The 11,920-nt window shown below is 55.9% G+C and overlaps 1 protein-coding gene across 4 annotated transcripts; it reads right to left on the bottom strand.

Moving 5' to 3' along the window:
• On the bottom strand, nucleotides 1-6,354 carry Washc1 (WASH complex subunit 1). 4 transcript variants are annotated; one of them, XM_023707143.1, is made up of 11 exons: nucleotides 6,279-6,354; nucleotides 3,631-3,784; nucleotides 2,698-2,809; nucleotides 2,447-2,593; nucleotides 2,179-2,315; nucleotides 1,874-2,009; nucleotides 1,584-1,785; nucleotides 1,339-1,512; nucleotides 728-886; nucleotides 316-384; nucleotides 1-204 (listed from the first exon to the last, which is right to left on the bottom strand). In XM_023707143.1, exons 2-11 carry the CDS (start codon nucleotides 3,777-3,779, stop codon nucleotides 65-67), a joined length of 1,425 nt encoding a protein of 474 aa, XP_023562911.1. In that variant the 5' UTR covers nucleotides 3,780-3,784; nucleotides 6,279-6,354; the 3' UTR covers nucleotides 1-64. The 4 variants fall into 4 exon arrangements, with proteins under 4 accessions (XP_023562911.1, XP_023562910.1, XP_004646957.2 ...); XM_023707142.1 differs by having other exon boundaries at nucleotides 3,631-3,897; nucleotides 6,279-6,347; XM_004646900.2 differs by lacking the exon at nucleotides 6,279-6,354 and having other exon boundaries at nucleotides 3,631-6,243.
• Nucleotides 6,355-11,920: the final 5,566 nt, after the last annotated feature.

Genomic DNA, 11,920 nt, shown 5'->3' with positions numbered 1-11,920 from the left:
CCCTTAACTTGGAGAGCTCTGCTGGGCGGCAGGCCCTACACAGGCCCCCGCTCCCAGGGCACGGCTAGGACGCCCAGTCCTCCTCGTCTTCCTCGCCTGCTGGCTGCTGTGGGGGTGGCAGTGGTGGGATGGCGTCCGACACGCGAGCGAAGGCGCCACCTGGGCCCTCGTTAGCCCCCGTCCCGGGTCCTTTCCCGGAGATACCTGGGAAGGAGCAGGCCGTGCGGGAGAGAGGGAGGGAGGAAGCCAGCCCAGGAAGGGCTCAGGTTTCCTCACTCTCCGAAGCGGGCACTCGCAGAGCAGCCCGTCGCCTACCTTTGCGCCTCAGGACCAGCTTGTTGAAGAGGTCGGCCATCAGGTCCCCTCCCTGGCCCACAGCTCCCACTGCAGGGGAAAGTGGGGTGAGGATGCGGGCGATGGAGGAAGAGGAGGAGGCATCCAGCAGGGCCCTAGGCGGTTGTGTGATGCCAGGGGTGGGACTAGGGACCCCAGAAGGCGTGGCCCAGGAAGCAGAAAGAATTAGGCCCGAACTCAGCGCCCACCCCCATCCTCTGAGAGTGCCCCTCGAAAGTCCTGGGGAGGGTCCTCTCAGGCAGGGTTTGAGTCCTGGAGCTGAGGGCAGACCCCCAACAAGCTCCAGGGGCCGGCTGGGCCCCCAGCCACTGCCCTGCGGCCCCTGGCTCCAAGGGCCCTCTGCTGGAGTCCTGGGGCCCAGCGGAGGCGTCACCTTGCTCCTGCTCCTTCTGCTTCTTCTTCTCCAACTTGCGCTCCTTGACGCTGCGCAGCTTGGCCTTGCCGATGCCCCCGGCTTGGCGGATGGACTCCAGCAGGGTGGCCCGGCCGCTGGAGGGGTCCACCACCTCCTTGGGAGCTCCCTGGACTGGTGCTGGGGACGGAAGGTGTGAGGAGCAAAGCTGGGGCCTCCGGGCTGTGCGAGTCCCTCCCACCTCCCACCAAAAGGCGCTACCCTATGACAAGATCCTGGGAATCACTCATGTGCCAAGAGTCCCAGTGGGACACGCAGGCCCCCAAGGGTTTCTGTGCCCCTTCTGGAGACTGCACATGGGCCGGGAGATGCAGTACTCAAACCAAAGTTCGGATGTTTCCATTTCCCAGCAGACCTCTTTCTAGGCATCAGACTGCAGCCCACCATGGCAGGTGACCCTCTCCCCTGAGGCCAGAATTCCAGAGCTCTGAGGTCTGGAAACCCGTACAGCGGGTTTAGGACCCAGCACAGCGCTGGAACATCTGGGCGGAAACTGTTCTGCAGACCTGGGATCTGGGGGGACTCATCCAGATACCCCTGCAGCTTGGAGCAGAGCCCCCTGCCGGCCCTACCTGAAGCCTGGGCGCCGTGGCTGCTGTCCTCCAGGGGGCCAGGGCCAGTGGTGGGGGCTGCGGTCTGAGGTGGCAGGCCTGGGGGTGCGCTGGCCAGTACTGCAGGAGCTGGGGGCGGGGGCGGAGGCGGGGGCGGCGGGGGTGGGGGTGCTGGGAGCACCACGCCCTCTGGATCTGGAACACAGGTGGGAGGCTCAGTGCCCCTGGGGCTCCCCACCCAACCCTTTCCCCAGGGCCCAGCTCACCTGGCTTGAAAGGCTCGGCCACTTCTGTCTGGAAGGTAGGCAGCTCAGGGATGGCGCCAGGGGCAGATGGGGCGATGCCCGGGCCCAGGTCGGCACTGTACATGAGGTCGTCAGCGATACCCGGCAGGTCAGGCAGGTAGGACGGCACGTCTATCTCGGGGACCTGGCCCAGGTCCGGCACGTAGAAGTAGTTCTCGGGAACCTGCAGGGACAAGAGTGGTTACTGCCCTGCGGGTCGCCGTCTTCAGGGCCCCCCACCCCCGGGGCCGTGGGCATCAGCGCCTCCCCACCTGCTGCGCCAGTTGCTCTCTCTTGGAGATGGACAGAGGGGCATCGAACAGCTTCTCCTGCTTCTCGGTCCCGAGCATCACGTGGGTTTTTGTGACAGCCCCTGCCAGGGGATCCAGGAAGACATACTTCTTGTACCTACAGGGGGTGGGCTTCGGTCGGGTTCCAGGTCGAGATCACTGCTCCTGCTGTCAGGGTGCAGCCTGCTTGCTGGCACCCAGGCCTTCCAGGACCCCACACCACCTTGCACCAGGCCTGCTGCCCGGATCCCCGCCCCCCCACCCCACTGGAGCCCTTCTGGCCCTACAGGTTCTCCGTGGTGTTGAACAGCAGCAGGGAGCTGACTGAGCTGATGTTGCTGGGGAGACCCCCGAGTCCCTCCTCAGCCTCATCTTCGGGCTCCGGCCTGGCGCTCACACACACCGGGAAGTACTTCAGCTTCTCCTGGAGGGGGAGGAGAAACAGGCGAGCAGATGGGTTTGGCGCTTGGCTCCACCCCCCACACTGTCCTGGGGGAGGCAGCAGTCTGCAGGCGGGTGGACCCCAGCGCCCTGCACCCCGACCTCCGTGGTGACCTGCAGGGCCCGCTCATCCAGGGCACGGTGCTTGCTCTGGATGCGGCGGCGCGGTGGGCACAGGGGGCCTGGGTCCTGTGCTCCGGAGAAGATGGAGCTGTGCTCGCGCAGGCGTTCAGGGGCCGGGTACTTGGCGCTGGAGAACACCTGTGTGCACAGCGGCGCCCAGCCTGAGCGGCTGCAGAGCGCTGTTGCTCTGGCTGGGGTGGGACGCAGGCAGGGGGTCCTGGCGAGGTGGAAGCAAGCGCTACCTTGATAGCCTTCTTGCTGCCCTTGATCCTCTGGATCTTGGCCTGGCTGGCAGAAATCCGCTCCCCAAGGACCTGCAGCTGGCCGAGGCTCAGCTCCACCCGCTGGGAGATCCTGCCACAAGAAGACCCCAGGATGGGCCCACCTGCCTGCAGTCTCAGCCTGCTGCATCTCAGGGGTGCCGCAGCCACCCTTCTGCTGGCCTGGGCCACTGGTTACCATCCTGCCCAGGTGACCCTTATGACAGTCCTCCAGGTCGGGTCCTGACCTGGCAGAGATGAATTTCTTGGAGACCGAGTTGGCATCTGCTGTGGTGCCTGAGGGGCAGGGTTCTGCCCTCAGAGTCAAGGGCACAAGCAGGGACAGGACAGGCCCATTTCAGTCGCCTGCAGCTTGCAGGTAGCTGTCCAGGCTGCAGAGCCACATGCTCTGCGCACACACCCAGGCTCTTTGCCACGGAGGAAACAGTTCAGCTGGGCTGGACCACTACTAGCACCTGACCAAGCCCCAGCGCTGCTAAAGGACAGACCCTGCACTCAGCAGGGTGGCTCTACTCCTCTTTGCACCTTCCACTCTCCAGTAGGTGGGTGTCCCCTGACAGGCCAAACATAGGTGGCAGCCGCCACCGTGGCCTCACCGAAGCTGCTTGAGTTGTCATCTGCTGGCTGCAGGGGGAAGTGCAGGAATAGCCCTTCCCTGTGAAAGAGCAGAGCCAGGACTAGGGTCCCTGGGGTACAGGGCACAATTGGCGGTGACCTATTGGGCACCTGCGAAGAAAGGTTCCAGACACAGAGCTCCTTCCACACAGGGGATCCAGCTGGCCCCCAGGTCCAGGAGTCATTCAAGGGGTTGCTGCTCCTGTTGTACCTTCCTGGGCTCGGAGAGGACCCCCAGGACAGGGTGACCCTCCATCCACTGGGGAGAGCAGCACCCACCTGTTGAAGATGTCTCTGGAGACCTCCTGCAGGTACTGCAGGGCATCGGCCACCTGCTGGATGGCTTCCTCCCGCCGGAGGTCTGGCTGGATGAGAGGGACGGCGTAGGTCTGGCCAGCCAAGGAGTGCTGCATCCTCACCGTGGTCATGGTGCCTGTGGGTAGAGCCTGGAGCGTCAGGACCATGGACCCAGAGTGTTTGTGTGGCCGTGGGCAGTGGCCAGGGGCCCTAGATACAGTGGAAGAGTCCAGCCAGCAGGAAGAGGGCCTTGGGAGGGAGGGTGTGGGGTGAGTACCGGAAGGCAACACAGGAAGAACCACAAGGCAGGTGCGTGTTGCCGCCCGAACCGCTGATTCTTCCATCCCTGACCCACAGGTCGAAAGTTGTGGGTGCTTGCTAAGACACCTTTCATATACACAGCGCGCTGTGCCAGCATCCTCCCCAGGCCGAGTCACTCCCTGCGCCCCCTGAGCACCCCCTCTGCCCCTCAGTAGACAGCACTTCCCAGACCTGAAGTGCTGATCTGCTCTCCTTTCCAGCATCCAGCTTTTCCTCCACACTCACACGACCAGGAAACACCAGTTCCAGATGCCCAGACCTGAGCCCACCTGGGTGCTACAGGGCCCAGAGCTACTCCCACGCCCACTTCCTGCCAAGCAACTAAGGCCCGGCCACCCAGCACCTCCATGGCCTTTCCAGAGCCCCTGCCCTGCACTAATTCTGATGCCAGTCTGCTGCCCCGACTTAGTTCATCCCTTGGCTTCTCCCACCAGGACAGGAGAAAGGGGAGAAGGTGTTTTCTGTGCTTGTCTTGGGATGATCCCCTCCTCTGTTAACGTCGAGGGGTGCAAGGGAGGAGTCCAGGCTCAGATCGCCCAACGAGGAAGCAGCGAGGACCTGCCGGGGTGGGCGCAGCAGCTTTGAGGCTTCTTCCTCCGTCTGCAAACACCTACTGCTAAGCTGTTAAGCGGAGACCACACCACAGCCAAGCCGGGAAAGACACTGAGGCCTCAGCGAGCTAAGCCCTTCGGACAAGCACTCTCTCCAGTCTCCTGCAAAGTGCAGAGAAAGCCCTTCCGGTTCCGGGCTGGAGAAGCCCCTCAGCAGACGCTGCAGCCCTCTGCCAGTGCGCGAACAGGACAGGAATGAGGCAGCCGCGACAGCATGGCTGCGGCCCCTTCTGGTGGACCCCAGCTCGCGCAGCCAGGCAACACCCAAGGGCAGCTTGTGGGAACTGAAGGAACCCTGAGTACAAAGAGCACCCCCAAATTCAAAGACTTAGAGAAAAATATGGGAAATAGGTTTATATTGATTCCATGCTGCAGTGACCACGCTTAGACCTGGTGGGTTAAATAAAATATCGTACTAATTTCTTCTGTTCTACTTTTAATAGCGTGCAAGCGGCAGGCATAACTTTTCTCTCTCTTTCCCTGTGTCCTTTGGCTGCACAGAAATGACCTGCTCCTCTCCTACGCTGGATTCTGAGCTAAGGACAAACGAATCACGATGGGTTCACATTCCATCCCGTCGGATATCTGGCAGCCCTTAAGTAATTACTGTGAAGCGGACCGTAGCCTCGCAGTAGAGTGTTTTCACAGGCTGCAACACCTCCACCAGCGTTAACAGCCCTCCTCCTACTAAGAATCGCCGCTGCAGTTACCTTGTAATTCCCCACACCTGACAGCCCTTCCCCTCCTTCTCAAGAATTACTTTCCTCTCTGTACCAGGGAACTTATGGAGGGGGACCAAGTAGCATGGTTCTAAGCATCAAAATGCTAGCTTGGGATCCAGGCAGGCGTGTGGATACAGAACTTCAGTGACTTGGCAGTTTTACTGGGCTCTTTTCATGCCTTATCTTCAGGAGTCCAAGTGTCAGTCCCAGGTGTGAGGCACCTGCCTGGAGCCCAGGGTAGGGACGCGGGAGCGGGCCCTGGGGCTCGTCTCGGGGAGAAGCGGCCCTGCCCCAGGCCGGTCTGGGCTTCTGAACCCGGCTGGCTTGTCTCTCCCTCACCGCACTGACAGCCGTCCTCGGAGGCCCAAGGTATCCTTTGAAATCGACCCACAACCCCTTTGGAGGGCACAGTCAGGACCCCAGGAAGCCACGTATGTAGCTGAAATAAAAGCTGAGCCTTTCATTCCCAGCAGTCCATCGGGAGTTTTATTCTGGAAATCTTGGCTCCTCCCTGGCCGGATCCGGACCGGCTGCCCGCAATCACTCTAGGCCTTCCGCATACACCTCCCGCAGGCTGGGTTTCACTTTTTAATGCATTCCATAAACACATTATTTTTCCTTTTTCCGATCTCACTGAGCTCCAAGCTCAGCCCTTTTTTCAGTGAGGCAGGACCTCACTAAAGTCGCTAAGTGGCCCAAAGTGGGCTGCAACTTGCGACCCTCCTGCCTCGGCCTCCCGGAGTGGCGGGATAACAGGCTTGTGCCCCCTGCCCGGCTTTCTGATCCTCATTAAATCGGAAACAAGATCGCCCGGGGACTGCCTGGGCCGCTGCGTGGAATTGGAGTGCAGTAGACCTGAAGGCGGCAGGGGTGGGGGGCCACACGCTGCCGCGGTCGCAGCCTGCTCGCCGTCAGTCCCGCCCCGTCCATACCTCAGCCCAGATCCTGCACCCCAGCCGGCGCCGCGCGCTCCTACCTGGCGCCGCAGCCCCACGCCCCGGAAGCCCGCCGCCTGCTCGCCTTCCTTCCGCCGCGCCGTGGGGTCCTAGCGCCGCCGCCGCGGCAGCCGCGCAGACCGCTGGCCCCGCCCCCCCCGGCCTGGCTCCGCCTAAGCGGGCAGTCCCACGCAGCTATCTGGAGTTCAGGACTTCGTTCCCAGCACCCTAGCTCGGGGCTTAGCACGGGCAAGAGCCTGGGTTTGATTCCCCGGCACCAAGTCAGTAAATGAGCAACGTGGAAGCAGGCACCGAAGCGCGGAGGCGTCTGGCCACGCGGCAGGGCGCGCTCAGTGCAGCCGGCGGCAGGGCCGCTGCAGGGCCTGCGCCGCCCTCCGTCCAGCTCCAGAGCCAGGAAAACTGCAGGAAACTGGGAGTCCGGGGCTTCCCCAGAAACTGCTCAGCAGAGTCCCCGGAGCTCCTCCCTAAGCAGAGCCGGGCTTCCCGGGACTCCTGCAGCAGGCCGGCCGGACAACCAGCTTTCCCAGCTGAGCGCCTTCCAAGGAGCCGGCTCTGGCTCGGCCGGTCAGCAGCAGGCCGAGGCCGGGCGCTGTTTTCTTATTTTTTCCCCTGCTTCTGTCTCAGATTTCATCTTCCATTTTGGGAGTCAGAGAACTCCTGGTTAGACCAGAGTAACTGTGCAGGCTCCTGGAATTCCCGGCAGGGTTCCTGGAGACGGGGATCGAGAGCAGCGCGGAGAGGAAAGGCCCTGGCAGGGACGCGGGCAGGGGCTGCGGGCTGCCCCCGCGTCGCAGGGCCACAGCGTCTGCCCAGATAGCCGCCAGCATCGGGAGTCGGCCTGGCAGGGCTCCCCGCTCTGTAGAAGGTGCCTGCACCCTCGCGTGTATCTTCCCTCCTTAGGGGGTCTCCCCGATGGTGTGCGTTGGGACAGAAGGCGTTGTCGTGCTCCCGAGGGGGGCCGCAGCCCCTCGGACTCATCGGGCCCCGCCTCAGCCTCTGGACACGCCGGCGCCACGGGCCTCCGTGACCACACGTGGCGTGTATTTTCTTGTCCTAATTTCCAGGACGTGTTTGATGTCACTGTCGAGGCGTCCAGGGCTCAAACTTGATGCTGAGCCCGCGGACGAGTGTGCTCAGCTCGCAAGAGGTCCGCGGGGCTCTTGGTTGCCGAGTCGGGTGACTCCTGTTCAGGGAAAGTGAGCCCCGGTGTTCCTGGAGTGAGCCAAGAAGGGTTCTGCCTGACCAGGGAGTGACAGCAGAGGGACCTCCCAGGGAGCTTTCCGTGGGAGAAGAGGGGTTTGGGCGATTCTGAATGCCCGCGGCTGTTAGAAGTTGACAATCAAAAGGGAGGGCACGGCCTGGGGCATTCTAGCGTGATGAAAGCAGCCAGGGCCATCAGCCATCATCTGGGGAAGGCAGAGGACTGGACACGAGGTAGATATCTATCAAATGCGGTGCAATAGCAGGGTGCGTCCAGCGTGCTAGAGGGAGCTCATGCCAGCTCCTAGGAGGACAGGAGAAGCTGCCTGCACCCCCGTCCTCTCCAGTCCACTTCTGGGGGCTCAGGGGACCTGACCTCAGGGGCAGTTATCCTGTTGCAGGCCCCATGCAGTGCAAGACCTGCCTCTGACTAAAAACAACGATAAAATTCCAGAAACTTTGATGTCCAGGCTGATTTATTGACTAGGAATAAGATTCAGGAGCTCATGAGAGTATTTTAATTTCTAATCAGATCAGAAAGAAAACTAGGGCCAGCCAAGTAGCTCAGCGGATTAAAGCACCCGCAAGCAGGCTCAGGGGCCATGTGCCGGCCCCAGCCTGGGGTTCACTGAGACAGCAATTGAGACTGGGTGAGGTGGCACTCACCTGTAATCCCAGCTCTTGGGAAGCTGTAAACAAGTGAATTACTATGAGTCCAATCTAGTAATGAGACCCTGTACACCCTGTAGACCCTTCTCTAAAATACAAAAAAAATATATATATATATTTTTAGAAAAGAAAAATGTTTATAGGATATTGATAATTTTCTAGCTCAATTATATTGCAAAATTTTGTTTGATTATTTTGTAGGGGATAGTGGCCCATGTACGCACAAATGAAATGGTCATACCAATTGGAACACAATTTTGAAAATATTGTGGACCTTTTGCCCCACTTCAAATGTGTGATCCTGCTCTTCCCTGGTGCACTAGTGGTTAGGATTCGGCACTCTCAAATGTGTAATTACTATCATTACTCCACCTCTAGCATGTACGACATTATTATGGACAGTCAAGTTAGGTTAAAAATAGTATGGACTGGTGTTGGCGAGATAGCTCAGCAGACTAAAGCGCCTGCTTAGGCCAACGCAGGGACCACGGTTGGACCCCTGGCACCGCATGCCGTGCCAGCCCCGTCCACAGGGCAAGATGAGCCATCTAGAGTCCTGGCATTGTGGCCCACATCTGTAATCCACGTGCTGAGGAGGCTGAAGGCAGGAGGATCACCACAAGTCCGAGCTGTGTAGTGAGACCCTGTAACAACCAAATACATTTAAAAATAAATACAGACATATATACATACATACTATGGACAGTCAGACAGGCCTGGTCCCTCGCAGCAATTAGCAGGAAAGGCAAAAACACATCACAATGGTGGACAGAGGCAGATCCGCTGGAGGCCAGACCTCAAGATAGAGACAAAATGACCAGGCCCACACACCTCCCCAAGAGATAAACATTACATTAATATTAACATCCAGGGGCCAGGGGGATGGCTCAGTGGAATAAGCACTTCCCTAGCAAATACAAGGGCCTGAGCTCAATCCCCGGTTCCACCAAAATATTATATATATATATATATATATATATATATATCCATCCATAGCCCCAGCAGGGGCTTGGGATCCCCTTATTCTTCTCTCCCTGAAAACTGTTCTTTCAAGGTACCGTTTCCCTGTGCCCCGCTTTCCCATTAGACCAGTATTACCGAAGCAGCTTTCATTTTGGGGAACACAAACTTGGTGATACACACCCCACTGTTTCTCTCTTTTCTATTCTGCACAATCAGTGCATCTACATTTATGTTCTGTAAGACCAGCATCAATTTATTCCCACAAATGTTTGGATGTTTCTCATTTTCTACTTGGTTTCTTCTTCCAAGTTTCTACAATCAGGATGCTATCAGACCTTTGACAGGAGATCCATCACCGCGGGCCTCTGGGATGAGGATTTTGTCATTGACGACATGAACACCCACTTCTCCCCACACTTCTTTCTCTCCCTGCTGCTTTACTGCATGCTTATTTCATGGCTTAGGAGCTCTAGAAGAATGCTAACCAATCATGGTGCTAGCAGAAAAAAAAGACAGCTCCCTGCTGCTGCTTTCCTTTGGGACTTGCCTGCCACGTGGCCTACGTGGAGAGCTGTGTTTCAAAGCCCACAAAGGAGATCACAGGGCATCGGCACTCTGACCTACTGCATTCCTAACAGCAGATCCCTAAGAGGGCGAGCGACTCAGGGCCAGGACCAGGTGCTGGGTGGAGGGGGGCCTTCAGCTTGCCGCTCGCCACACTGGGTGGGACTCAAGGCTGCTATGTTAGGCAGGATCTACGATTTGACTTCAGAGCATTTGTGTTTTGCTTGATTTATCATAATTCTACTTTTAATTGTTAAATAATAAGTGTATTTTTATGGGAAGCAATGCTGTATTGTCAAATGATTAAATCAACCAAAGTAACACATAATCACCTCCCTTGCCACCCCACATGGATGAATATGGGCAGGGAATTTGTTTTACTTACATTGAAAACTATTTTTTTAAACGATAATGCAAAATAGTATTAAAACAGAAAAATTACAAATATTACAGAATTTCAGCTCTTCTGCTTCAGTCCATCACCAAGTGAGTGCTCTCGCCTCCTACCCACACCATGTCTTCTCACAAGACTTTCAGAATCAAATGATTCCTGGCCAAGAAGCAAAAGCAGAATCACCCCATTCCTCAGTGGATTCATATGAAGACAGGTACAACTCCAAGAGGAGACACTGGAGCAGGACCAAGCTAGGACTGTGAGGAGTTGCACATGAGCTGCAACACATTTATCCTCTGGGAGGTCACAAGACGGTGTCATCTTTTAATCATGGTCAAGACAATACTGAATAAAGTTTTAAAAATAAAAAAAAATTACAGAATTTCAGTCAACAAAATAATATGAATTCCACAGTATTTGTTGTATTGCAAGGTGTGATTTTCAAATCAGTTGTTCAAATTGCCAGATATATGCATGTAAAATTGGAAGAAGAAAGGAAAAAAGAAATATATAAGAAATCAAGAAGAGAGCTGCAGAGATAGCTCAGTGGTCTAACGCCTTGCCTAGGCAAGCACAGGGACCCAGACTTGATCCCCGGCACTGCCTACCATACCAGCTTCACCCCTGGGCATCCCGGCCACCAAGACCCGGCATGGCCGCCCACACCTGTAACCCCAGCCCTGGGAGGCTGAAACAAGAGGATCACTACCAGTCTGATCTGCATATGAGACCTTGTACCAAATACATAAATTTTTTTAAAGTAAGAGAAAAAGGACAGACAATTGAAAAAGAAGACACAACAAATTAATTATTAATGTTCCTTTCCATAGATGAGCAGAATGCACAGCACAGTTGTGCAAATCGTGCTGCTCACACACACCACTACCCCTCTTTCCCCCACTCCCTCTCCTGTCCTTCTCATCTCAGCAATTCCTTCCTTTTGAACAGGGTCATTCCTTTTTCACAGAATCTATTAGGCTCTTCAGATTCCATTTTTTTTCAGGTTCTCACACCCCAGAGACACTGTGATGTTTGTACATGCACGTCTGACTTACTTCACTAGTGACGATGGTCTCTAGTTGCATCCATTTGCCAATAAAATCCTCACCTTTATCATTTTTTTTACCTGAATAATACTCCACTGTGTAAAAAACCATATCTTCTTTACCCATTCCTCAGTTGATGGGTATTTGGATTGCTTCCAATTTTTAGCTGTGACAAATTGCACTGCTCTAAACATAGATGCACATAACTTGCTGTGGTATGATGATTTCAGTTCCTCTGGAAAAGCACTCAGGAGGGAAGAGCTGGCCTGAGCGGGAGCTCCGGGTCTAGCTTTCTGAGGAATCTGCACGCTGATTTCCGCAGCGGTTGAACCAGGCTGAACTCCCACCAAGGGTGGAAAGCGTGCCTTTCACCCCATAGGCCCTCCAGCCTTCGTGAATGATTATTTGACTGTAGCCATTCTTTCTGCGGTGAGATGGAACCTCAGTGTTGTTTTAACTTGTGTTTCTCAAACAACCAATGATGTTGAACACTTTGTCAAATATTGACTTGCCATTTGTATTTCTTTATCTGAGAAGTGTTTAGGCATCTCAGATGCCCATTTTTAGACGGGATCCTTCAATTTCAGAGGCTCAAATTTTTAAAAATTCTCTGACAGAGGGACAGTGAGCTACAATTGTTTCCCAATTTATGAGTTTTCTTTTCATTCTGTTGGTGGTTGCTTTTAATGTTTGGAAACTTTTCTAAAAGATGAGACCCCAGATGTTGATTCTTTTGAAGTACTTCCCATGTAGTTTTGTTTTATTTTATGAACTCTCTTCCTACCCCTACGTCTTTAAGATTTCTACCTACATTTTCCTACAAGAG

Source organism: Octodon degus, unplaced genomic scaffold, assembly GCF_000260255.1.
Source record: "Octodon degus isolate 3935 unplaced genomic scaffold, OctDeg1.0 scaffold00282, whole genome shotgun sequence".
Classification (NCBI taxonomy): Eukaryota; Metazoa; Chordata; class Mammalia; order Rodentia; family Octodontidae; genus Octodon; species Octodon degus.
The sequence above is the reverse complement of the archived record's forward strand: the minus strand, read 5'-3'. Positions and strand labels throughout refer to the sequence as shown.

What these genes read in the sequence shown, in the direction of transcription:
- Washc1 (XM_004646900.2), bottom strand. Translation starts at nt 4,172, where the DNA reads ATGCTGGAAAGGAGAGCAGATCAGCACTTCAGGTCTGGGAAGTGCTGT. An exon ending in TCCAGAGACATCTTCAACAG is followed by an intron (nt 2,810 to 3,630) that starts GTGGGTGCTGCT and finishes TTCTTGTGGCAG; the next exon opens with GATCTCCCAGCGGGTGGAGC. An exon ending in CCACGGCGCCCAGGCTTCAG is followed by an intron (nt 887 to 1,338) that starts GTAGGGCCGGCA and finishes TTCCGTCCCCAG; the next exon opens with CACCAGTCCAGGGAGCTCCC.